The sequence below is a fragment of the Silurus meridionalis genome, chromosome 21 (assembly GCF_014805685.1).
Source record: "Silurus meridionalis isolate SWU-2019-XX chromosome 21, ASM1480568v1, whole genome shotgun sequence".
NCBI lineage: Eukaryota > Metazoa > Chordata > Actinopteri > Siluriformes > Siluridae > Silurus > Silurus meridionalis.
Genome location: NC_060904.1, coordinates 3,145,359 through 3,170,801, shown reverse-complemented (window position 1 = coordinate 3,170,801; position 25,443 = coordinate 3,145,359). Strand labels below are relative to the sequence as shown.

Here is a 25,443-nt window from a genome sequence, read left to right as displayed (position 1 = left end):
TCAGTTTTGGATGCAGAAGACTTTTCAACAATGTTTGTTTGAACACTTGTGAACAGTACACAATCTCTAAGCATGCTTAATGTCAGCATAAACAAAGTGTTGAAATCAGCTGAACATGACCATAACACGACTGAATATCTCTGTGCATACAAAACTGAAGTCTTTGAAAACATCTGTATTACTTGTGAACAGAAGTAGCAGCAAATGCATCCTACATCAAAATTGATCGATTGAAATTATTTGTAAGAAAGATGATCAAAATGTTTTCGTTGATTGCTGGGTTTGCAAGTTGTATTATGTTATTGAAGCATGATGGCAGGTGAATCACAATGAGCAAAAAAAAAAAAAAAGACACCACATTCTGATCAATGGATCCATGGAACATGGACAGTTCTCAAGTACAGAAAGCAGACTGTGGAGCTCCAATCAGTTCTGATAGAATGCATCAATGAAGATTCATCACAGGCATAATGTTAGGGATTAATACTAATGTTCATGTGCTGAATGACCAACGTGAGTTTGTGAGGACATTTCAAATACTGATTTCAGTGTGTAATCAGAATTCCTCCACTGTACGTTCAACCACATCGCACGGCTCCAAATATCCTGAAATCTTTAGTATTATTTTTTTTTAAACAAGTACTGTGGGTGACATGCATTATGATACAATGCCCCCTACTGACAAGTTTATTTATTTGACTTTTTAAGGGACACCGCTCCAAAGTGTATGCCTTGCACTGAAAACAGGACACAATGGTTTAAATAACAAGTTTAACAATGAAAGACATATCGTCTTTTCAATCCATCATGGTGCAACAATGCTATTTACATTTTTTTTAAATGCGACAAGCAAAAACTGTCCGTCTAATGACAAAACACAAAGCCTTTTAGGCTTTATCAAATCGATAAGATTTTTAAAACAATATATTTACATCATTTTACAATATCAATATCTTAGTCTTATCATATCCAGTACCAAAGGACATGATTTCCTGCAGTGATGCTTCCTCCATGTCAGCGTGTTGTGCGATTTGTTAACATCCTGTGGTACCACAAAACTGCAGGCTCTTGGCACATGTTGTGAATGCTATAGGATTGCCCTGGTGAAGAGACATGAGAAAAATATGAAAACAGCATATAAACAAAAACAAACAAAAAAAGTTTATAAGACAACCTAATGCATTATTTTATTGTTTATTACCACAAGGTGTCATAAATGTTTGGCCCGAGTTGTAGACCTTCTGGGTGCCGTCGATTTCCACCCGCACACAACTTGATGCCACGTTAAATACCTTTAAAAAAATGCAAACTTTGTTTTCTACCAGATACTCAAACATACTCTGTGTATGTTAATATTAATAATGAGCTCTTTCACAGAGACACACACACACACACACACACACACACACTACTTACAGTAATAACATTAAGATCCAACTGCGCAGGTTTTTTCATATACGAGCCCAATAAAATCTTGCCACTTGAGAATGTGTTGTTTTGAAGGTCGATCATATGACCCATAGCTCGTCCAGCATGACAGTGCCAATGGAAGTCGTCTGGACTAATGCCTTTACTATCTAGCAGAGCAAAACACACTTGTGTTAGAATAACCATTTTAAGAGAATTAACATGTAACAAAAATAATATATTCACTAACAGTTCAAACAAAAGTACATCATAAATACATGCATACATTTACCTTTTGATGTGGTTGGCCAAATATGAGTAAACCAAACACAGAGGTTATCCCAGTCTTCATTATCTAGAACAATGGGCTTCAGCGGAGGACCACATAGATCACAGTCTGCGAGAACACGGGGTGTGTACCGCGTTTCAGGAGTTATACGAGATGATGGCAAATCTAAAATCAGGGCATAATTCAAATAATAAAAAAAAGATTTTATGCCTAGGTGAAACATTAGCACAAAGTAAACAGGCTAACTTTACAGTTTTCAAGCTGAAACATTCTAGTGTAAGATTGGGGAATTGATTGGCACATCTGCTTTTTTTCAAACACAGTTGTTTTGACGTATATTACAGGATGTTCCCATGTCAAGATTTTGGAAGCAGAAACACAAAATTTGTAAAAGTTGACATTTCTAACATGACCTTTTCCACAATTTTCCTTCTCATTCTTTAAACATATTCCCTATTTTAATAACCTCTGATTTGTGAAATAAATATTCAGGCTTATTATTCACCACTTACCAACATCATGCTCTTCATATCGCTCCAGCTCGATTAGTGATGAAGGACCACTTTTGTAAGTAAAGTCACTAAATCAGAGGGATTTAAAAAAACACAAAAACACATTTCAGATAAGCCTCATTACAAATTATTTAACAACACTGTATTTGGCATTTGTTAGATTTAAGGCAACTTACTAATCCGATGCTCTGTTGGATCCATTTGATGCTCGAGTATTAGTTTTTCTCAAAGCAGCACTGGACTCTGGGACAACACCACTCACACACACGTCAAAAGTAGCATGGCCGCTAGCCTGCTGCTGATCGTCATTGTGAAGGTGCTCACTGGAATGCTCTGACTGGTCTTCCAGAGAGTGCAGCAAGTTTCTGCGACCCTTCTGCCAGGCTCCTTGCCCGCTCTCTGTAGAGGGGCCCGGTTTCCCAGAGTCATATATCGCATTAAATGTGGCCAACGATCCTCTGACTGATTTTGGTGTGTTAATCATGTTCATTCTCTTTTTATTCTGGCCACGCCCCACCATCTTTTGTAAACTGTCCATTCTATGAAACGCACTTTGTAGAGGCTCCATCTGTGGCCTGGATGTTTGTGGAGAATTTCGTGGAGACCGAGAGCTCTCAGCATGTTCCTGAGACTGTGGAACCTCCCACCAGTTCCTGGGTGGTTTTCTCTGGCGTTTTACTGGAACCCTCTCTGGCTCATCACATAACCGTGGAGGACATTTCTGAGCCGATCCACTTTGACCTTCTCGTGTGTAGATTTTATCAAACACCCTTTTATTTCCTGTGAGAAAATATTAAATATGTTTTCATTAATAGAAATGTATAAATAGATGAACTGAGTCATGGAACCACACACTACACAAGCGATCAGTATGAGGGAATTTGTTGTTAAAATGGAGACAGGTTGAAGCAAATCTTCAAAACTAAATGTTAAAATAATGTAGCATGCATTCATCATTTATTCTATCTAAATTTGAGATATGTGTAAAAAAAATTATAGATGTTTCATTGTGTGCGTTCACCTGGAGTTACACTATGCTGTCTAGGAGATCGACTACAGATCACTGGACTGAGCTGCCCTGAAGCCTCATTATATATTGCCTCTTCTTCAACCAGTGGAACTGGCAGCATTTCATGCTGCTCTCGAGATTCTGACTTTGGTTTCCGACGACCACCCGCTGATTTTGTTTTTTTCCGTGAATCAGCAGGATTAGACTGAAATTTATCAGCCTGTGACTTCTTTCCCTTTTTGGGCATTTTTTTAACAGTAATCGTCTCGTTCTGTATTACTTGAGAAGCAGAAGATGACTCTTGCCCAGTTGAGTCTGTTAAAACTGGAGATTTCCTCTGGGTTTTCCTGTTCTTTTTGAGTTCTTGTAATGACCAAATGGCCTCATGTTGCTCCTGCATGTTGTTTTCATTCTGCTGTGTGAGCCACCAATCCCCAGGTGGTTTTCTTTTTCTCTTGCAGGTTGCAGAAGCATCTTCAGATACTTTAACCTCAGGCACAGAGAGTTCCTTTTTCTTCAAGACTTCTTTAGTTTTCCCCGTCATCTTCTCCTTCGCTGGTTTTCTTGGAGCATGCTGCTTAGATGCAGGCTCTTTATTTGCTTTAGTAACTAGAACAGCAAAAAAACCACTAAATATTAAAAAAAAGGTTTTAAATCGGTCTACATCGTGCCATTATATAAAATTTACAATAAATCTCTTTAGACTAAGAAGGACAGATATTGGTGAATTTACAGAAAAGATACAATACATATATATTATTGTTTTCTTTGCCCGTACCTGTGTTTTTGCTCTGAGCCTCTGATTGTTCAGCAGGGTCCGGTGGTATATCAGTGTGATTTTGCACCTCGGATACCTGCTTGTGCTCTTTAGCCTGTTTCTTATTCTTTAACTTGCTCCTGTCTTCACCTTGTTTCTTTGGATTGTCAGAGATTAAACCTGTAGACTCAGGTTCACCTGCCTGTTTGGCAGATTTTATTTCAGCAGGTTTCTTCTGCACAGTCAAAATAGGTTCTTCTTCTCCTGTATTTGTTTCGGTGGTCAATTTATCAGATGTTCCCCTTTTAGCTGTAGGCTTTTCAGCAGGAATTTTGGTATGCTCATCATTTTCATCTTTGCTGCCATACTGGTGAGACTTGAAGGTTTTGCCTTTTGGTCTTTGTTTACCTGTAACTATAAAGAAAAATTGATAAAGACTAAAGATGACAAAAACCCTTCCTATTAAGTAGGTGGTCACCAGGCATCTAAAAAGGTGAGCTGTCAAAAAGGTTGCTATGAATTCTGTGTAATTAATATACACAAAAATAATGAGTAGAATGATGCACTGAAACTGGATAATATAGTATCAGCCTTTCCTTTTGAGGGAGGACAGGTGTTAAGACTTGCTGTGAGCATTTGTATCAAATTATTTAATAAAAAACAGAAAAAAAATCCTGGATCCAACATAAATATTATGTAATTATTTCTAATACAATTTAATCATTTGTATAGAACTGTGGCTCTTTGTTGTCTGCTCGTTTCCTGAATTCTAAGGAAATTTGTTCCCGTTTTTCAGAACACAAAAAAGATCAGATTTTAGCCACACTATTTTCATACACACCATAAACCCAATCTAAGCTTATCAAATTCAGGTGTCCTTGAACACTCCTTAGGCACTTAACCAAGTGGTATAGTTTTGGGGCAATTTGCATACTGTACAATAAAACTGTGTGGGATGGATATTTTTGCAGTGTAGATGATGACTATCACACAGTCACACATACCAGGTTTATCAGCATCTTGATTGGTGTCTGAAGAAAGACAGATATGTTCTCCACCTGCCAGGTCTTCATTGACTTCATCCTCCCTCTCTTCTGGAACTGACTGAACCACCGTGTCTTTAACAGTCATATCAATAGCCTTTCCACGCTTTGCCTTTGTTTTCTTTTGGGTTCATCTTTGTGGCTCTCAGCTTCTTTCGTCTGCTTTGGAGAAGCTTTTTCTTTTAAATCCGGCTCCAAAGGACCGTTCTCCGGTTTGGATTTTTCTTTGATCTCAGTTTTCCTGGGAATGATGAAGCGAATGGGGCTGTCATCCTCCAAGATCATGAAGTCTTCCTCCTGAACATGTGGAGAAGGAGCACGAGCTGGTTGCTTCAAAGTTTCTTGTTTCCTGTAACTAAATATTAAAAAGAAAACAGCAAAAGTATTCAAATATCACTGGCAAAAAAAGTATTTCTGAGTGATGTACTCTGATATAAACTGTTTTTCTATGGTAGATATTACTAAGAAACCAACAAGGTCTTATTTTACATCTGTTGTAAACATCCTATTATGTAATCATATCATTTGCAACATGTGGATGAGCTCATTGTTTGGTAGAATTAAACATTTTTTTACACTTGTTTACTGATTTCTTTAAATTATTTGCTCACCATGTAATCACTGTAGGTGGAGTCTACATTAATGTTTACATTTGTTCATTATACTGTAAACTTTTATATCTACTCAGATAAGCTTAAAATTATTAAATCAGATTTGAGAGTCCTACTGCAAAATGTCTTTCTCGGTATATAAACCAACAACTTTGTAAACTTACCCTGAGGCTTTTGGCTGTAAAGAATTTCTGAGCTTTTTCTGGAACAATGATTGTTTAACCCCAACTTCTTCAGCCACTTCCTGCCCCTGTTTGTTAGCTTGCTTCTCTGGAAGAGGTTCAGGCTGACAATTTTGTATCAAAACTACAGGAGATAAACAGAGGTGTCCATCCCTAACAAAAAAAAATGATTATGAGAAGACAAGTTGTGTAACTGCCATAAACTGACATTATTATTTAATAATTAAACATTTCTGAAAAATCTAGTTCTCACATTCGGGGCTCCTCGGGTTCTGGTGCCGAGCTCTTACATGCCTTTTCTGGTGATTTTATCGGTGTTGAGCTGCAATAAAAATGATAAAATGAAGTGTTGCATGCACAGATCTATAATTTCCTGAGTCTGTATTATGAATCATTTAACTAACCTTATTAAAGGATCATTCTGTTTTGTGGGCTTTCCAAACTCCAATCTTGCTGGAGGAGATGCCAAGGATTGACTGTCTCTGTAAAAACAAACAAACAAAAACAAACTAATAAATAAGTGGTGTTTAACCAAATATTTACAAAAAGCCATTTCTGGTATCCTCACCCTTGAGAACAATTTGTGCTTTCTGATCTCCGATTTATCTGTGGTTTACTCAAGTCGCCCACAACTGGCTCCTCATCCTCAATGCCGAAGAGCAGTGGAGAGGTTTCTGACTTTTCTCCATCCTCTGCAACAACTTCCACTGCTAACAGCTCAATTGGACTGGAGGTCTTAATAGGAGCAATTTCGTCTAATGGGCTCCCTGATAAAGGACAGATACAATGAGTACAGAAGTAAAAACCATATGACACAAACAGACAAGTTACAGCCCTTTAAACTGTGGCTTCAAACAATTCTGTTACCTTTGAAGTTTAAATGGTCCGTCTGAATGCCAACTTCTGCTGCCAAAACGTCAGAAGACTGAGAATAAAAAATAAATAAATAATGACCATTAGGCAAATATTACATACTGCACGCTTACATGCTGTGTTTTCGGTTCTCATATTTAGTTATCAACGTACGGTTGTCGTTTGTTAGTCTTCGTAAATGAACACACACAGGAACGCAAAAAGGATATGAGTATTTTCCCCCTGATTTTCAGGATTTTCCCTGTAAATACCCATGAACATGAAAGAGTGCTACTGAATGCATCACATCATTCAAACTCTGATCACATCTTAACTTAAAAACTAAATCATATAACATGTAAAGAGATATTTCTGGATATATCAAATTATTGTAGCAGTTGTTCTTCCTGGCCACAAGATCTTATATACTATAGAGCTAATATTCAAACATATTTGTAATAAATATTATTCTTTTTTTTTTTGCCATCTCAGGGTTAGAGTGAATGCTGTTATTTTTCCAATAATGGGGCTTGTATGTTTCCACCTAATGAAATTCAGCAAATAAAATCGAACATACCTTGAGAGGACTGATCTCCCCTCCGAAATGTAAGGCTGTCTTCAAAGGCGGCGACTGGCTTCCTTTGTTTTGTTTGTCTAACTCTGGACTCTTGGGCAGCGGCGAGAGGAGCGGCGTCCCTGGATCTGAATCTACAACATGGCAGAGATTTCAGTCAATGACAGATGCTTGTGATATTAGAAAGAAAAAAACAAAGAAATAAAAAGACTTTCAATTGTTGCATATGCATTACAGAAGGAGTCCCAAACCACCGGTGATGCAAACTGGTACCAGGCCACATAGAAAGAATAAAAACATTTAATGTTTATTTCCATTTTGATTCTGCATTATGGTGAGTTGAGTTACATTTTCATTCTATATTTAATAATTAAATGATATATGTATGCCAGTAATAAGAAGTATGTTATTGTGATTAGTTCACAATAACGTCCATATCATATTACTTGTGTTTGTCCTGCATGAAACTGGTCTGTGGTGCAAAAAATAAAATAATAATTTGGGGACTGCTGTATGTTTTTATATATATTTATATTTTATATATATATATATATATATATATATATATATATATATATATATATATATATATATAAAACGTTAACACGTTAAAGCTAATTAATTTTAACAATTAAATTAAAACCTTAATCTCAGCACACATTCTTTTCACAATGTGCTTGCTTTAATGAGATATATAGTATATAGTTAAAAAAATTAATAAATAAATAAAAACTCCACTGAAAAATACTTTTTATTTACTAAACATTTGTTTTACTGATGTGCCAAGTCTCTAAACAAGCACCAAAATCCCCCATGATGCACACATAGCAAAGGTTTAATTTGGTGTCCTGTTTACACACACACACACACACACACACACACACACACACACACACACACACACACACACACACAAAGCATAACTTTATGACCAGCTGCCTATTATGTTGGTCCCCCTTTTGCTGAAAAAACAGTCCTGATTCGTCAAGCATTACTCTCTTCAGCAGTTTGAGCTACAGAAGCTCGTCTGTTGGATTGGACCCCATGGACCAGCCTTTTCTCCCCACGTGCATCACTAAGTCTCGGCCGTCCACGGCCCTGTCACCGGTTTACCACTGTTCTTTCATTGGACTACTTTTAATATATATTGAGCACTGCAGACTGGGAACATCCCACAAGACCTGCAGATTTGGAGATTCTCTGACCCAGTCGTGTAGACATCACAATCTGGCCCTCATCAAACTCACTCAAATCCTTACGCTCGCCCATTTTTCCTGCTTCTAACACGTCAACTTTGAGGACAAAATGTTCACTTGCTGCCTAATAAATCTCACCCACTAGCAGATGCCACGATAAAGTGAGTGTTATTACACAAGTCATAATGTTATTTATAACACTTACTATTGGATCTATGCACAAAGCTTGTATTTGCGAGAACAACAAAATTTAGAAATTGTGATGAGTATTGTTTTTGTGAGAATTACTTAAATAACTAAACAGTTATCACTGTAAGATTCTTTACAGAACTTTGTCAGGAATAATCCTTGACTAGGTTTGTTTTGTTATATCTCTATTGTTTATATCTCTATTGTTTATATAAAAAATAGAGTATTTATTGATCAGAAGAAACAAAAACAACTTACCCAAGTCGTCAAAAATGTTGTCAAGGTCCCGCATACTAAAGACATCTTTAATCTTCAGCTGACATGGAGCGCTGGAACACACACACACAGGCTTTTTTATTGAACAGCTTCACCGTGTGTGTGTGTGTGTGTGTGTGAGAGAGACTCAATGAGGGTTGATTACTGACCTGTCCTCTGACTGAAAGTACCGGAGTTTCTTCTTCGCTCGTCCCTAAAACGGTATTGTGCAAGTAATCACACTTTATCCATACATGACCTGCTCATTAACACCATAATAAAATAATCAACAAATGGCTGTTAAAATTAGCATCATAATAATAATAATAAATATTACTCCTGCAGGATCCTGAACTGTTTCATTTACATCAGTATTTCCTCCAGCGCCCCAAAGCAAAGCTAACGATTTCAACTCCGCTTTAAATTAGCACAACAGCTAACTATAGAGCCATTTTTCTCACACCAACTACTGACCAAATTCATCATCTTTCGCTCCATCTTTCGGTTGAAGAAAATCCTCAGCGCCGGTTCGACTTTATTCCGTGGACTATCTGAGCCGAGCCTAGCGAGGGTTTCTCATTGACTGCAATATTGTTTTTAGCTAGCTAGCTAGCTAGCTAGCAAACATTAGCTGGCTCCGTTTGAAAAAATCTCAACCACACCATAAAAATTTACATTTCCCCTTATTCGTAAATGGGTTTTATAGTCTTATTTAATATATTGTCGTATTTTCCCCTGAAATACAATAAATATTAAATGTACGATAAAGAAGCTAACGCGCTAAGCATTTGTCAACACAATTTCCCGCGTCCACTTCTTTCTTCTTCTTCGCTGCGCTGTGGGTTTGGCGCACGCGAATAACATCTTGTCGCCACCTAGCGGACATGAGTGGAAGTTGTGAGATAGATAGATAGATAGATAGATAGATAGATAGATAGATAGATAGATAGATAGATAGATAGATAGATAGATAGATAGATAGATAGATAGATAGAAAATATAATAAACATAATGAAAATATATTTAATTAAATAATAAATTACGTAATTAAGATATATGCATTTTTTCAGTAACTAATGTGGTCAGTATATATACTGAAATTAATTGTGCCAGGAAATGCAGTGTGTATTCCATCTTAATTAAGAACTGTAGATTTTTGTATTTGTTGTACTCTTAAATCAGAAATGGGTGCATTAATGGTTTCTACTGATATTGGATTAAAACCCTTATTAAAACAAGCACATTTACACATATCTTGGTTTTGGCGCCCTCTAAAGGCTCATCGACGGAATGCAATTCTATTCTTGCTATAATAACACTGAAAACCAGTGATTAACCAAAATGAAAACACAATGAATCTTTTCAAAACCCTGATATTGTGTATTATTAATTACACCACAATAGTATTTGAACTTTAAGGAAATATATAAAAGAGGACATTTCACACAAGTGTCTATAAAAATGCAGACACTTTATATAATATATTGACTTGTTTAAACAAAATAAAGATGTATAAAAAAATTATCTATTAAATTTTAAACTTGTTTAAATAAAAAATGTATAAAAGTGTAAATGATAAAGCATAGTATAGAATAAAATTATGTCACAATACTTAACTGCAAAATAAAAGAATTATGTATTTTTATTGTTGTAAAGTCTGAAATATGGCAAAACAATGGATTACCCATGGGTTACAAAGGCCTGTAAGGAATTGTATAATGATTAAGAAAATCACAATAATTGAAAATGTATTATTACATTGAAATATTCTCACAAGTATAACACCCTGATGGCAATTTCTGAAAAATAAAAATTAGCTTTTATTCCAAATAACAGATGTGTGAGTAGATCAAATGATAAATGTTATAAGTAAAATTCATGAATGATGATTCATAATCATATGCCACCTATATCAGAAATAAGAAAAAAAAAATCTAAATTTCTAATAAAAAAAGAAAGAAAGAAAGAAAGAAAGAAAGAAAGAAAGAAAGGAAGAAAGAAAGAAAGAAAAATATTCAATATATATAAATGTTAAAATGTTAAAAATGTGCTTTAATTTGAAATTTATGAAATAGCGTTTGTTTACTTCCGGGACTAGAAGCAGCCTTGTGATTGGCTGGATTTTCTCTTTGTGATGCGGAACCTCGCTCTTGATTGGTTGCTCTGTGTTTGCTTGCTTTAGGTAAATAAAGCCGGACGTGTGCAGGTTTGGTACGTATTTCCTGTCAGATGATTTTGGGAGTGGTGGTTTGTGATCTACAGCGTGTCTGATTATCTCGTGGAAAGCTTTAGGAACCTTAAAGTAATATAGTTCACTTTTGCCTTCAGACATAGAAAATGCCTTTGTTGTGCGGAGGAACCACCGCGGCGAAGGACGCCGATGAGGCGGTGCAGAAGATCTGTGATGAGGTTGGTGTTTGGTGGATGGTGGATGGTCGAAGGTGGTTGGTGTGTTTTGGAACTTTGCTGGAGGTTTATTTTTTTGCATGCAACTTTCTAGAAAAAAAAATGTATTCTCCATGTCCTGATTCTGATTTTACAAGAAAAATCGTACACCTTCGGTCCAGGTGTGTGTAATAAAAATGAAAATAAACATGTAGTAGTGATTACATAATCAGGGCGGATTGACAAAAGTTTCATGTGGTACATCAGATCTGGTTCACATCACGCAGAGATCTAAATGTGTGTGAGAATAAATAACTTGCTGGATTGGATTTTCCTTCAAAAAGGATTTTTTTTGTAACAAAAATACAGCTGAATATTAAAGTGATGATTTTGTGTGTATGTGTCAATCAGTCAGTCAAATTGAATTATAAATCATATTGTTGTACAAGACTATTTTTTTGGATTGCAGCTGAAGCCACATGTGGAGGAAAAAGCAGGAAGAACATTTAATGTCTTCACTGCTAAATCCTACAAAACACAGGTGGTAGCTGGGACGAACTACTTCATCAAAGTAGGACACAAACACACTTACATGTGCTCAGGTAATATTTTCAGTAGCCTCTGATATACATATAAATATTTAATGTATGTTTTCTAGGTCCAGGTGGGTGATGAGGAATGTGTTCACATGCGTGTCTATAAGATGTTACCTCATGCTGGAGAAAAACTGGAACTTCATGGAATACAGACACAGAAATCCCATCAGGATGCCATCGAATACTTCTGAACAGCCGCTCTATTGAGGAAAAAAGAAACCATAGAAAAATCACTAACACTCAAACAAGCAATTACTTTGAATTTCTAATATGTATTGGATCTCACCCACTTACACATTTATTCTGACTCAATTCCTGAACTGACAAAAAAAATCTGCTTCTTTTAATAAAATAAACTGAAAAGTAAATATTTTCAAACTATTTTTTTGTCATACACATTCCTCATTAAAGAGAACATTAAGATTATTTGGTGTCTGATGTGTTTATTATATGTTTGTATGTTCATTTCAAAGAATGCAATATCTCAACATATTACATATTTCTTTCAACAAAAAACTTTGTGGTAACACAATCATCCATTTTACCGTGTGCTATTTGTTTACCAACTTACACTTTTCTAGATTAAGTCATTGGACTTCTGATTGGTAAATTGTAGTTCAAATCCCCAAGCTGCCAAGCTACCCCTCAGATGCCCACTTATATAAATAAATGTAAGTTGCTGTGGATAACTGGCAAATTATATTTCTATATTTTTATACAAAAATTATATAAAACACTTTAAAAAACAAGAAGAATGTGAGAATTTATTCCCAAAATGTACTGGATTTTCATAAATACATGAGAAACTGAAAGAGTTTTTGAATACTACTGAATTTATCACATTATTCATACTCTGATCACTACATTATTTATAATCAGCAGTGGCGGGCGGTCAGGGCCAGCAAAGCCTTCTCTGTTGGCCTAAACACCATCAGAACCACTGACCTACATTTACAACCTAAATTCTAATATTTGTTCCATGAAACTGTATTCATTTATTCCCAACAGTTTATTCTCTTCATTTTGTAGCGTTTCTCTTGGCTGCACTGCTGTTCGATGTTTTGTCCAATCAGATTTCAGCCTCTATGTGCTGCCATGTCAATCTAATCTGCCCAGGGCCTTCAGAGTCAGTACTGCTGGCCTTTTACCACAGAGAATATTACCAACGGGTCTGTTTCTTTGACCAATCAGATTTCCTATTCGCGTCGCAGGGCAGCTAGCTGACCCAGAATAGCATCAGCATTTTTTCGTCCTCTGATTGGTTGGTCAGACTGAAACTGTTACAGCCAAGTTCGACTGGCAAAACATGTGTGTAGCTCTGCACACATTAGTACGTCTAAGTTAGATTTTTTTACAATTACAGAGGAAGAGAAATTGATTTGGTCTCGGACATACTTAAAAATTGAATTTGAAGAAAAGTTAGACATTGTGAGGAGGTCGGCCATCCCTGAAGCTAGCTAGCGTGTCTCAGCCCGGGAAAGGGTTTGTTCAACACTTCCAGACCAGTGAATACGAGCGGTACCACTGGCTTACAGCCTCTGAGGAGCGGTGCAGATTATAAATCTGCATCTCTGGTGCGTAGGTTGTATTTTATTTACATTTTAATGTTTTTGTCATGTTAATAGACAAATATTGATTCTGAGCTGCTCCAGATGATGTAGGTGCACAGTTGTGGTTGTAGTGTAGAGGTTTGGAGTTATCGTTACTAGATTATATATTAACCACATGTGATATGTCAACATTTCTAAGATGTTTCTGGATATATCAAATTATTGTATTAGGTTTTCATCCTGGCAATAAGACTTTAGGTAATATTTTAACATATCTATATTATATGTTCTGGGCCATCTCAGGGTTAGTGTAGATGCTGTTATTTTTTCTAATAATGGGATTTGGAGGCGGAACCTCACTCTTGATTGGTTGCTTTGTGTTTGCTTGATTTAGGTAACTAAAGCCGGACGTGTGCAGGTTTGGAGCTGGTTTGGGTTGGTATGTATTTCCTGTCAGATGATTTTGGGAGTGGTGGTTTGTGATCTACAGCGTGTCTGATTACCTCGTGGAAAGCTTTAGGAACCTTAAAGTAATATAGTTCACTTTTGCCTTCAGACATAGAAAATGGATGTGATTTGTGGAGGACCTAGTCCGGTGGAGGCTGCCAATGAGGAGGTGCAGAAGATCTGTGATGAGGTTGGTGTTTGGTGGATGGTGGAAGGTGGTTGGTGTGTTTTGGAACTTTGCTGGTGGTTTATTGTTTTGCATGCAACTTTATAAAAAAAAAAGATTCATACTAAAGGTAAAATAAATGTATTTTTCATGTGCCGATTCTGATTTTACAAGAAAAATCGTTCACCTTCGGTCCAGGTGTGTGTAATAAAAATAAAAATAAACATGTAGTGATTACATAATCAGGGCGGATTGACAAAAGTGAGTTGTTTAGTGAGTATTGGCTCATTTAGGGTTACGTAATTGAAGCTGCCATGACTTGCACATGATAGATGAGTAAGAGTTAATGGATTTCCTGATTACATAAGACTATTTTTTGGATTGCAGGTGAAGCCCCTTGTGGAGGAAAAAGCAGGAAGAACATTTAATGTCTTCACTGCTAAATCCTACACAACACAGGTGGTAGCTGGGACGAACTACTTCATCAAAGTAGGACACAAACACACTTACATGTGCTCAGGTAATATTTTCAGTAGCCTCTGATATACATATAAATATTTCATGTATGTTTTCTAGGTCCAGGTGAGTGATGTGGAATGTGTTCACCTGCGTGTCTATAAGATGTTACCTCATGCTGGAGAAAAACTGGAACTTACTGGAATACAGACAAAGAAATCCCATCAGGATGCCATCGGATACTTCTGAACAGACGCTCTATTGAGGAAAAAAGAAACCATAGAAAAATCACTAACACTCAAACAAGCAATTACTTAAAATTTCTAATATGTATTGGATCTCACCCACTTACACATTTATTCTGACTCAATTCCTGAACTGACAAAAATCATCTGTTTCTTTTATTAAAATAAACTGAAAAGTAAATATTTTCAAACTATTTTTTTCATACACATTCCTCATTAAAAAGACCATAAATACAAGAGTATTTGGTGTCTGATCTGTTTATTATATGTTTGTATGTTCATTTCAAATGCAATAGTTCAGATTAAATGTCAAGGTATTGTAAAAAATAAACATTGATACCTGGCCTCTGGTATTAATATATTAATTTAAACATATTTCTTTCAACATAAAACTTTGTGGTAACAAAATAATCCATTTTACAGTGTGCTATTTGTTTACCACCTTACACTTTTCTAGATTAAGTCATTGGACTTCTGATTGGTAAATTGTATTTCAAATCCCAGGATCCCCAAGCTGCCAAGCTACCCCTCAGATGCCCACTTATATAAATAAATGAAAGTTGCTCTGGATAACTGTCTGCCAAATTATATTTATGTACAAAAATGATATAAAACAAATTAAAAAACAAGAAGAATGTCAGTATTTATTCCCAAAATGTACTGGATTTTCATAAATACATGTGAAACCGAAAGAGTTTTTGAATACTACTGAATTTATCACATTATTCATACTCTGATTACTACATTATTTATAATCAGCAGTGGCGGGCGGTCAGGGCCAGCAAAGCCTTCTCTGTTGGCCTAAACACCATCAGAACCACTGACCTACATTTACAACCTAAATTCTAATATTTGTTCCATGAAATTGTATTAATTTATTCCCAACAGTTTATTCTCTTCATTTCGTAGAGTTTCTCTTGGCTGCACTGCTTCCAGTACGTGTATGTGGATGTTAGATTTTTTGTCCAATCAGATTTTAGCCTCTATGTGCTGCCATGTCAATCTAATCTGCCCAGGGCCTTCAGAGTCAGTACTGCTGGCCTTTTTACCACAGAGAATATTACCAACAGGTCTGTTTCTTTAACCAATCAGATTTCATATTTGCGTCACAGGGCAGCTAGCTGGCCCAGAATAGCATCAGCATTTTTTCGTCCTCTGATTGGTTGGTCAGAGTCAAACTGTTACAGCCAAGTTCGACTAGCAAAACACGTGTGTAGCTCTGCACACAATAATACATCTGAGTTAGACTTTTTTACACTTACAGAGGAAAAGAAATTGATTTGGTCTTGGACATACTTAAAAATTCATTTTGAAGAAAAGCTAGACATTGTGAGGAGGTCAGCCAACCCGAAGCTAGCTAGCATGTCTCAGCCCAGGAAAGGGTTTGTTCAACACTTCCAGACCAGTGAATACGAGCGGTACCACTGGATTACAGCCTCTGAGGAGTGGTGCAGATTATAAATATGCATCTCTGGTGAGTAGGTTGTATTTTATTTAAATTGTAATGTTTTTGTCATGTTAGTGGACAAACATTGATTCTGAACTGCTCCAGATGTACAGAGGTGAACAGTTGTGGTTGTAGTGTAGAGGTTTGGAGTTATCGTTACTGGATTATATATTAACCACATGTGATATCTCAACATTTCTAAGATGTTTCTGGATATATCAAATTATTGTATTAGGTTTTCATCCTGGCAATAAGACTTTAGGTAATATTCAAACATTTATATATATTATATGTTCTGGACCATCTCAGGGTTAGGGTAGATGCTGTAATTTTTTCTAGTAATGCGAATTGGAGGCAGAGCCTCACTGTTGATTTGTTGCTTTGTGGTTGCTTGCTTTAGGTAACTAAAGCCGGACGTGTGCAGGTTTGGAGCTGGTTTGGTTTGGTACGCATTTCCTGTCAGATGATTTTGGGAGTGTTGGTTTGTGATCTACAGCGTGTCTGATTACCTCGTGGAAAGCTTTAGGAACCTTAAAGTAATATAGTTCACTTTTGCCTTCAGACATAGAAAATGGATGTGATTTGTGGAGGACCTAGTGCGGTGAAGGCTGCCAATGAGGAGGTGCAGAAGATCTGTGATGAGGTTGGTGTTTGGTGGATGGTGGAAGGTGGTTGGTGTGTTTTGGAACTTTGCTGGAGGTTTATTGTTTTGCATACAACTTTCTAGAAAAAATGAAGATTCATACCAAACGTTAAATAAATGTATTTTTCATGTGCCGATTCTGATTTTACAAGAAAAATCGTACACCTTCGGTCCAGGTGTGTGTAATAAAAATAAAAATAAACATGTAGTGATTACATAATCAGGGCGGATTGACAAAAGTGAGTTGTTATAGATGAGTAAGAGTTAATGGATTTCCTGATTACATAAGACTATTCTTTGGATTGCAGGTGAAGCCCCGTGTGGAGGAAAAAGCAGGAAGAACATTTAATGTCTTCACTGCTAAATCCTACACAACACAGGTGGTAGCTGGGACGAACTACTTCATCAAAGTAGGACACAAACACACTTACATGTGCTCAGGTAATATTTTCAGTAGCCTCTGATATACATATAAATATTTCATGTATGTTTTCTAGGTCCAGGTGAGTGATGTGGAATGTGTTCACCTGCGTGTCTATAAGATGTTACCTCCCGCTGGAGAAAAACTGGAACTTACTGGAATACAGACACAGAAATCCCATCAGGATGCCATCGGATACTTCTGAACAGACGCTCCATTGAGGAAAAAAGAAACCATAGAAAAATCACTAACACTCAAACAAGCAATTACTTTGAATTTCTAATATGTATGGATCTCACCCACTTACACATTTATTCTGACTCAATTCCTGAACTGACAAAAATCATCTGTTTCTTTTAATAAAATAAAATGAAAAGTAAATATTTTCAAACTTTTTTTTTCATACACATTCCTCATTAAAAAGACCATAAATACAAGAGTATTTGGTGTCTGATGTGTTTATTATATGTTTGTATGTTCATTTTAAATGCAATAGTTCATATTAAATGTCAAGGTATTGTAAAAAATAAACATTGATACCGGGCCTCTGGAATTAATATATTAATTTAACATATTTCTTTCAACATAAAACTTTGTGGTAACAAAATAATCCATTTTACAGTGTGCTATTTGTTTACCACCTTACACTTTTCTAGATTAAGTCATTGGACTTCTGATTGGTAAATTGTATTTCAAATCCCAGAATCCCCAAGCTGCCAAGCTACCCCTCAGATGCCCACTTATATAAATAAATGTAAGTTGCTCTGGATAACTGTCTGCCAAATTATATATATATATATATATATATATATATATATACAAAAATTATATTAAACAAATTAAAAAACAAGAAGAATGTCAGTATTTATTCCCAAAATGTACTGGATTTTCATAAATACATGTGAAACTGAAAGAGTTTTGAATACTACTGAATTTATCACATTATTCATACTCTGATTACTACATTATTTATAATCAGCAGTGGCGGGTGGTCAGGGGCAGCAAAGCCTTCTCTGTTGGCCTAAACACCATCAGAACCACTGACCTACATTTACAACCTAAATTCTAATATTTGTTCCATTAAATTGTATTAATTTATTCCCAACAGTTTATTCTCTTCATTTCGTAGCGTTTCTCTTGGCTGCACTGCTTCCAGTATGTGTATGTGGATGTTCGATTTTTTGCCCAATCAGATTTCAGCCTCTATGTGCTGCCATGTCAATCTAATCTGCCCAGGGCCTTCAGAGTCAGTACTGCTGGCCTTTTTACCACAGAGAATATTACCAGCGGGACTGTTTCTTTAACCAATCAGATTTCCTATTCGCGTTGCAGGGCAGCTAGCTGGCCCAGAATAGCATCAGCATTTTTTCGTCCTCTGATTGGTTGGTCAGAGTGAAACTGTTACAGCCAAGTTCGACTGGCAAAACACGTGTTTATCTCTGCACACATTAATACACCTGAGTTAGACTTTTTTACGACTATGGATGAAGAGAAATTGATTTGGTCTTGGACATACATAAAAATTCATTTGGAAGAAAAGCTAGACATTGTGAGGAGGTCGGCCATCCCAGAAGCTAGCTAGCGTGTCTTAGCTCAGGAAGGGGTTTGTTCAACACTTCCAGACCAGTGAAGACGAGCAGTACCACTGGATTACAGCCTCTGAGGAGCGGTGCAGATTATAAATCTGCATCTCTGGTGAGTAGGTTGTATTTTACTTAAATTGTAATGTTTTTGTCATGTTAGTAGACAAACATTGATTCTGAACTGCTCCAGATGTACAGAGGTGAACAGTTGTGGTTGTAGTGTAGAGGTTTGGAGTTATCGTTACTGGATTATATATTAACCACATGTGATATCTCAACATTTCTGAGTTGTTTCTGGATATATCAAATTATTGTATTAGGTTTTCATCCTGGCAATAAGACTTTAGGTAATATTCAAACATATATATATATATATATATATATATATATATATATATATATATATATATATATATTATATGTTCTGGACCATCTCAGGGTTAGGGTAGATGCTGTAATTTTTTGTAATAATGCGACTTGGAGGTGGAACCTCACTGTTGATTGGTTGCTTTGTGGTTGCTTGCTTTAGGTAACTAAAGCCGGACGTGTGCAGGTTTGGAGCTGGTTTGGTTTGGTACGTATTTCCTGTCAGATGATTTTGGGAGTGTTGGTTTGTGATCTACAGTGTGTCTGGTTACCCCATGGAAAGCTTTAGGAACCTTAAAGTAGTATAGCATACTTTTGCCTTTAGACATAGAGAATGGCTGTGAGGTGTGGAGGACCTAGTGCGGTGGAGGCTGCCAATAAGGAGGTGCAGAAGATCTGTGATGAGGTTGGTGTTTGGTGGATGGTGGAAGGTGGTTGGTGTGTTTTGGAACTTTGCTGGAGGTTTATTTTTTTGCATGCAACTTTATAAAAAAAAAAGATTCATACTAAAGGTAAAATAAATGTATTTTCCATGTGCCGATTCTGGTTTTACAAGAAAAATCGTACACCTTCGGTCCAGGTGTGTGTAATAAAAATGAAAATAAACATGTAGTAGTGATTACATAATCAGGGCGGATTGACAAAAGTAAGTTGTTTAGTGAGTACTGGCTCATTAAGGGTTGCGTAATTGAAGCTGCCATGACTTGCACATGATAGATGAGTAAGAGTTAATGGATTTCCTGGTTACATAAGACTATTTTTTGGATTGCAGGTGAAGCCCCGTGTGGAGGAAAAAGCAGGAAGAACATTTAATGTCTTCACTGCTAAATCCTACACAACACAGGTGGTAGCTGGGACGAACTACTTCATCAAAGTAGGACACAAACACACTTACATGTGCTCAGGTAATATTTTCAGTAGCCTCTGATATACATATAAATATTTCATGTATGTTTTCTAGGTCCAGGTGAGTGATGTGGAATGTGTTCACCTGCGTGTCTATAAGATGTTACCTCATGCTGGAGAAAAACTGGAACTTACTGGAATACAGACACAGAAATCCCATCAGGATGCCATCGGATACTTCTGAACAGCCGCTCTATTGAGGAAAAAAGAAACCATAGAAAAATCACTAAAACTCAAACAAGCAATTACTTTGAATTTCTAATATGTATTGGATCTCACCCACTTACACATTTATTCTGACTCAATTCCTGAACTGACAAAAATCATCTGCTTCTATAATCAAATAAACTGAAAAGTAAATATTTTCTAACTTTTTTTTTCATACACATTCCTCATTAAAGAGAACATAAAGATTATTTGGTGTCTGATGTGTTTATTATATGTTTGTATGTTCATTTCAAATGCAATACTTCAGATTAAATGTCAAGGTATTGTAAAAAATAAACATCGATACCGGGCCTCTGGTATTAATATATTAATTTAAACATATTTCTTTCAACATAAAACTTTGAGTTAATGTAATTGGTACTGTTACTTCCTGGCTTGTGTTTGTTCTCCTAAAGACTATTAAACCTTGTTTATGGTACTACAACTACATTATTTATAAACAATCAAATCTTAACTATATATTAACCACATGTGATATGTCAACATTTCTGAGATGTTTCTGGATATATCAAATTATTGTATTAGTTTTTCTTCCTAGCAATAAGACTTTAGGTAATATTTTAACATATCTATATTATTTATGGATTATCTTAAGGTTAGGATAGATGCTGTTATTTTTTCTAATAATGGAGGCTTCTGTCTAATGAAATTCAGCAAATAAAACATTGAGAGGACAGAGCTCTTCTCTAAAACGTATGTCTCTTTCTTTTTTCTTTCTTTCTTGTAGTCAATGACGAAATAATTCTTTGTGATATTGTGAGTTATTATTCACAGCATCATACTATTTTAACAGTAAAGGTGAACGTTTCACACATATGTCTATATAACTGCAGACACTTCATATTATAGTTCATTGGCTTTTTCGAACAAAATAGTGACTGGTGTATAAAGAAAAAAACAATACAGCGTTTTCAGTAGTTTAACACACTTCAAAAAGTGCAATATAGAGTAATATTATTGGTCCTAATATTCAACTGTAAAGTACGTTTTTTTTTTGTTTTGTTTTTTTTAAATATATAATATAGCAGAACAAATGCAATGGATCATCCATTACAAATTCCTGTAAGGACTTTGTAATTCATGAGAACTTAAGAAATTCATAATCATTAAAAAGTTGGCTGTTACTCTGAAATATGTTTCACAAGTACAATAACCCTACGGCAATTTCTAAAAAAATAGTTTTGTTCTTATTCCAAATAAAATATTTTAATAATATTGCTTTAACCAAAATCACAATTTTTATTTAATACACAGACTGAAGTACTGAAGTTATTAAAACTAAAACACAATAATATAATTGATGGATTAAAATGAAGCTGATTTATTAATTTGTTTGTTTATATGTAATGTGTTTAGCTGCTGAAGAACCAAAGAGCACATGTAAAATGAAGCCAATAACAGGGCCAGGGTGTAGGCGGGTCTTATAAGTTATATATATATACAAGTGCTTGTGTTTTCAGTAGTTTAACACACTTCAAAAAGTGCAATATAGAGTAATATTATTGGTCCTAATATTCAACTGTAAAGTACGTTTTTTTTGTTTTGTTTTTTTAAATATATAATATAGCAGAACAAATGCAATGGATCATCCATTACAAATTCCTGTAAGGACTTTGTAATTCATGAGAACAAGAAATTCATAATCATTAAAAAGTTGGCTGTTACTCTGAAATATGTTTCACAAGTACAATAACCCTACGGCAATTTCTAAAAAAATAGTTTTGTTCTTATTCCAAATAAAATATTTTAATAATATTGCTTTAACCAAAATCACAATTTTTATTTAATACACAGACTGAAGTACTGAAGTTATTAAAACTAAAACACAATAATATAATTGATGGATTAAAATGAAGCTGATTTATTAATTTGTTTGTTTATATGTAATGTGTTTAGCTGCTGAAGAACCAAAGAGCACATGTAAAATGAAGCCAATAACAGGGCCAGGGTGTAGGGGCGGGTCTTATAAGTTATATATATATACAAGTGCTTGTGTTTTCAGTAGTTTAACACACTTCAAAAAGTGCAATATAGAGTAATATTATTGGTCCTAATATTCAACTGTAAAGTACGTTTTTTTTGTTTTGTTTTTTTTAAATATATAATATAGCAGAACAAATGCAATGGATCATCCATTACAAATTCCTGTAAGGACTTTGTAATTCATGAGAACTTAAGAAATTCATAATCATTAAAAAGTTGGCTGTTACTCTGAAATATGTTTCACAAGTACAATAACCCTACGGCAATTTCTAAAAAAATAGTTTTGTTCTTATTCCAAATAAAATATTTTAATAATATTGCTTTAACCAAAATCACAATTTTTATTTAATACACAGACTGAAGTACTGAAGTTATTAAAACTAAAACACAATAATATAATTGATGGATTAAAATGAAGCTGATTTATTAATTTGTTTGTTTATATGTAATGTGTTTAGCTGCTGAAGAACCAAAGAGCACATGTAAAATGAAGCCAATAACAGGGCCAGGGTGTAGGGGCGGGTCTTATAAGTTATATATATATACAAGTGCTTGTGTTTTATCCTCTGCACTTTGGGACATATTGGTAAGTGTTACTATTTTGGGTTTATGCTTTGTGTTTAGCTAAATTGTGTGTCAAATTCAGAGTTTTATTAAATATGAGGTCATTTTGACAGCTACAATAAGAATGGACTTCTGTGGAGGGCTCTCTGAGGTGGCCAAAGCCACTGCTGAGTTGCAGCAAATCTGTGATGAGGTCAGTGTTTTATTTATTTATTTATTTATTTATTTATTTATTTATTTATTTATTTAACGACATCTCCCTTTCTTTTGCTAAAACAACTCAGATCAATAAAAATGATCTGCTTTACCAGCAAGTTTTGGTCAGTTTTGTGATCCTTATCAACCAGGAAAACAATATTATTAAAACTATTTAGGATTTCAGTCTTGGGCAAACTTAGTATTTAACCCATCATCATCCATTTTCATCATTCATCCTTATATTTTTCCTTTGTATGTTGTCCTGGATTTATTCCACAATGCTGATTGATTCGGATCTGTGATGTTCAGACGTCTTATTTAGGGGGACTTCTATGTCTGACGTTTTACAAAATGTAATGATAAATTGATGAACATGTTGCTCATTTACAAAGATAAATAATATAATTGATATATTGACATTTTTCATATGGAGCCATTTATTTCTCAGTACGTTTTCCCTCAGGAGAAAGTTTTCAAGACAGAAGTTTCTGGTTTCTGGTTATTTAGTAACATGACAAGCTACGTCTTTGGTCTTTTAACTTCAAGAAGAGGGAGAAAAATGTTTTTAAGATCATTGTTATAAACCTAAACCACATGTCTTGTGTTTTAGATTTGTACTGTTTCAGTAAATGTGTCAGTGCTGAATGTGTAAAGATTTTTAGGAGTGAAAGTTGTTTTAGACAGTATTGTGTTATTAGAGATTGCATTATTAAAAATGCCATGACTTCTGCATGTGATAGATAAATTAGCGTGGTTATGTTTAGAGGTTAAAAGTCAAGAAACTGATTTGTAAATTAAATTGGAATGTCTAATTACTAAAGATGGATTTCAAATTACAGATGAAACCTCATGCAGAGAAAAAAACTGGAAGAAATTTTGATGTCTTCACTGCTAAACTCTACAAAACACAGGTGGTAGCTGGGACAAACTACTTCATCAAGGTTGGACACAAACCCACTTAGTCTCCTGCTGAATAGACATGAAGCAATATATATTCAATCAATTCTATATCTGATAGCTGCTGGCCAATTCTTTTTTTGCAGGTCCACGTGGGTGATAAGGAGTTTGTTCACCTCCGTGTCTATAAGATGTTACCTCATGCTGGAGAAAAACTGGAACTTTCTGGAATACAGACACATAAATCCGAACAGGACCCCATCGAATACTTCTAATAGATACACGATTGAGGGAAAAAGAAACCATAGAAACAGCACTAACACTTATAAACAAGCAATGAGTTTGAGTTTGTAAAACATATCAGATTCACTTAAAATATAAAACTACAGCCATATAATGTCAGTCATTTACAAATTATACTGAACTTTTTTTTCTCAGTTTCTAAAATGTGTCCTGAAAAATTCCATACTTGTAATAAACTGAAAGTTAAAAATAAACACTTAAATACATGACCATGGTTTGAATGTGTTCATTTGGAAATAATTCTGTGAAAATAAATATAATTATGTTTAGTTAATCCTGTGAGCAGAAAATTATTTGTTTACCCCATACCCCAGGGTGTGCAGGTTATCCCAATTTAAAAAAATACTTTAAGACTTTACTATCACTCCAGAGTGACTCCAGAGTTGGTACACTTTTCAGACAAAGATTTGTAGACACATAACCATAAGATTTGTATATGCTTTTTAAACATCCCATTCCACATTTAGTTCCCATTTTCTGTTATATTAACCTCCACTCGTCTGGAAAGATGTTCCACTATTATGAGTGTGCTTGTGGAAATTTGTGATCATTCAGACACAAGTAAGGAGGCCTAGGGTGCAGTCAGCCTTCCAACTGTTCCAACAATCATGTTTAACAGGGTTGAGGTCAGAGCTCTTTAGCAGGGAAATTAAAATATAGCAGGCCACTTCCACTCTAAACCATGTACATTTGTGCAGAGGGACATTGGATCTCCTATAGTTCAAGTGACAGAAAATGTTTAGTGCTACCACATCCAAAGACTTTCTATACAATTGTATGCTTCCAACGTTGTGGTAACAGTTTAGGGAAGAACCACATATGACTGGAAAAGTCATGTGTGACAATACCCTTTGTCCTGATAGTGTTTGTGAAAAATACATAGAAACATATAACAAATAATCTATAAATGTGTGTTAACTGTAGATTTTTTTAAAACAAATTAAAAAACAAGAAGAATGTCAGTATTTATTCCCAAAATGTACTGGATTTTCATAAATACATGTGAAACCGAAAGAGTTTTTGAATAGTACTGAATTTATCACATTATTCATACTCTGATTACTACATTATTTATAATCAGCAGTGGCGGGCGGTCAGGGCCAGCAAAGCCTTCTCTGTTGGCCTAAACACCATCAGAACCACTGACCTACATTTACAACCTAAATTCTAATATTTGTTCCAT

The 25,443-nt window shown here is 35.3% G+C and overlaps 6 protein-coding genes across 7 annotated transcripts; 5 read left to right on the top strand and 1 right to left on the bottom strand.

The window, feature by feature from the left end:
- Positions 1 to 757: 757 nt before the first annotated feature.
- si:ch211-161h7.4 lies at positions 758 to 9,727 on the bottom strand. Of its 2 annotated transcripts, XR_006928963.1 has the most exons (11): positions 9,351 to 9,727; positions 9,047 to 9,090; positions 8,880 to 8,950; positions 7,240 to 7,370; positions 6,678 to 6,735; positions 6,379 to 6,577; positions 6,215 to 6,292; positions 6,064 to 6,132; positions 5,793 to 5,963; positions 4,979 to 5,372; positions 4,251 to 4,388 (listed from the first exon to the last, which is right to left on the bottom strand). XR_006928963.1 is itself a non-coding variant. In XM_046877673.1 (9 exons), exons 1-9 carry the CDS (start codon positions 5,103 to 5,105, stop codon positions 1,015 to 1,017), a joined length of 2,289 nt encoding a protein of 762 aa, XP_046733629.1. In that variant the 5' UTR covers positions 5,106 to 5,240; the 3' UTR covers positions 758 to 1,014. The 2 variants fall into 2 exon arrangements, 1 of the variants encoding a protein (XP_046733629.1); XM_046877673.1 differs by lacking the exons at positions 5,793 to 5,963; positions 6,064 to 6,132; positions 6,215 to 6,292; ... (4 more) ...; positions 9,047 to 9,090; positions 9,351 to 9,727 and adding exons at positions 758 to 1,100; positions 1,202 to 1,292; positions 1,417 to 1,577; ... (2 more) ...; positions 2,385 to 2,988; positions 3,230 to 3,826 and having other exon boundaries at positions 3,996 to 4,388; positions 4,979 to 5,240.
- Positions 9,728 to 11,085: 1,358 nt separating this feature from the next.
- Positions 11,086 to 12,283, top strand: LOC124403855 (cystatin-B-like). The gene is made up of 3 exons (XM_046877674.1): positions 11,086 to 11,285; positions 11,731 to 11,832; positions 11,920 to 12,283. Exons 1-3 carry the CDS (start codon positions 11,214 to 11,216, stop codon positions 12,046 to 12,048), a joined length of 303 nt encoding a protein of 100 aa, XP_046733630.1. The 5' UTR covers positions 11,086 to 11,213; the 3' UTR covers positions 12,049 to 12,283.
- A 1,573-nt stretch (positions 12,284 to 13,856) lies between these two features.
- LOC124403856 (cystatin-B-like) lies at positions 13,857 to 14,963 on the top strand. The gene is made up of 3 exons (XM_046877675.1): positions 13,857 to 14,044; positions 14,408 to 14,509; positions 14,597 to 14,963. Exons 1-3 carry the CDS (start codon positions 13,973 to 13,975, stop codon positions 14,723 to 14,725), a joined length of 303 nt encoding a protein of 100 aa, XP_046733631.1. The 5' UTR covers positions 13,857 to 13,972; the 3' UTR covers positions 14,726 to 14,963.
- A 1,661-nt stretch (positions 14,964 to 16,624) lies between these two features.
- LOC124403858 (cystatin-B-like) lies at positions 16,625 to 17,669 on the top strand. Its single transcript, XM_046877677.1, has 3 exons — positions 16,625 to 16,811; positions 17,120 to 17,221; positions 17,309 to 17,669. The coding sequence occupies exons 1-3, from the start codon at positions 16,740 to 16,742 to the stop codon at positions 17,435 to 17,437; spliced, it is 303 nt and encodes a 100-aa protein (XP_046733633.1). The 5' UTR covers positions 16,625 to 16,739; the 3' UTR covers positions 17,438 to 17,669.
- A 1,745-nt stretch (positions 17,670 to 19,414) lies between these two features.
- Positions 19,415 to 20,503, top strand: LOC124403857 (cystatin-B-like). The gene is made up of 3 exons (XM_046877676.1): positions 19,415 to 19,587; positions 19,954 to 20,055; positions 20,143 to 20,503. The coding sequence occupies exons 1-3, from the start codon at positions 19,516 to 19,518 to the stop codon at positions 20,269 to 20,271; spliced, it is 303 nt and encodes a 100-aa protein (XP_046733632.1). The 5' UTR covers positions 19,415 to 19,515; the 3' UTR covers positions 20,272 to 20,503.
- A 2,267-nt stretch (positions 20,504 to 22,770) lies between these two features.
- On the top strand, positions 22,771 to 24,469 carry LOC124403859 (cystatin-B-like). The gene is made up of 4 exons (XM_046877679.1): positions 22,771 to 22,884; positions 22,976 to 23,055; positions 23,900 to 24,001; positions 24,104 to 24,469. The coding sequence occupies exons 2-4, from the start codon at positions 22,987 to 22,989 to the stop codon at positions 24,230 to 24,232; spliced, it is 300 nt and encodes a 99-aa protein (XP_046733635.1). The 5' UTR covers positions 22,771 to 22,884; positions 22,976 to 22,986; the 3' UTR covers positions 24,233 to 24,469.
- Positions 24,470 to 25,443: the final 974 nt, after the last annotated feature.

Coding starts and splice junctions, on each gene's coding strand:
- si:ch211-161h7.4 (XM_046877673.1), bottom strand. CDS start 5,105: ATGACTGTTAAAGACACGGTGGTTCAGTCAGTTCCAGAAGAGAGGGAG. Junction 1,293..1,416: donor TGGATCTTAATGTTATTACT/GTAAGTAGTGTG, acceptor ATTTTTTTAAAG/GTATTTAACGTGGCATCAAG. Junction 1,101..1,201: donor AACATTTATGACACCTTGTG/GTAATAAACAAT, acceptor TCTCTTCACCAG/GGCAATCCTATAGCATTCAC.
- LOC124403855 (XM_046877674.1), top strand. CDS start 11,214: ATGCCTTTGTTGTGCGGAGGAACCACCGCGGCGAAGGACGCCGATGAG. Junction 11,286..11,730: donor TGCAGAAGATCTGTGATGAG/GTTGGTGTTTGG, acceptor TTTGGATTGCAG/CTGAAGCCACATGTGGAGGA. Junction 11,833..11,919: donor GGACGAACTACTTCATCAAA/GTAGGACACAAA, acceptor TATGTTTTCTAG/GTCCAGGTGGGTGATGAGGA.
- LOC124403856 (XM_046877675.1), top strand. CDS start 13,973: ATGGATGTGATTTGTGGAGGACCTAGTCCGGTGGAGGCTGCCAATGAG. Junction 14,045..14,407: donor TGCAGAAGATCTGTGATGAG/GTTGGTGTTTGG, acceptor TTTGGATTGCAG/GTGAAGCCCCTTGTGGAGGA. Junction 14,510..14,596: donor GGACGAACTACTTCATCAAA/GTAGGACACAAA, acceptor TATGTTTTCTAG/GTCCAGGTGAGTGATGTGGA.
- LOC124403858 (XM_046877677.1), top strand. CDS start 16,740: ATGGATGTGATTTGTGGAGGACCTAGTGCGGTGAAGGCTGCCAATGAG. Junction 16,812..17,119: donor TGCAGAAGATCTGTGATGAG/GTTGGTGTTTGG, acceptor TTTGGATTGCAG/GTGAAGCCCCGTGTGGAGGA. Junction 17,222..17,308: donor GGACGAACTACTTCATCAAA/GTAGGACACAAA, acceptor TATGTTTTCTAG/GTCCAGGTGAGTGATGTGGA.
- LOC124403857 (XM_046877676.1), top strand. CDS start 19,516: ATGGCTGTGAGGTGTGGAGGACCTAGTGCGGTGGAGGCTGCCAATAAG. Junction 19,588..19,953: donor TGCAGAAGATCTGTGATGAG/GTTGGTGTTTGG, acceptor TTTGGATTGCAG/GTGAAGCCCCGTGTGGAGGA. Junction 20,056..20,142: donor GGACGAACTACTTCATCAAA/GTAGGACACAAA, acceptor TATGTTTTCTAG/GTCCAGGTGAGTGATGTGGA.
- LOC124403859 (XM_046877679.1), top strand. CDS start 22,987: ATGGACTTCTGTGGAGGGCTCTCTGAGGTGGCCAAAGCCACTGCTGAG. Junction 23,056..23,899: donor TGCAGCAAATCTGTGATGAG/GTCAGTGTTTTA, acceptor TTCAAATTACAG/ATGAAACCTCATGCAGAGAA. Junction 24,002..24,103: donor GGACAAACTACTTCATCAAG/GTTGGACACAAA, acceptor CTTTTTTTGCAG/GTCCACGTGGGTGATAAGGA.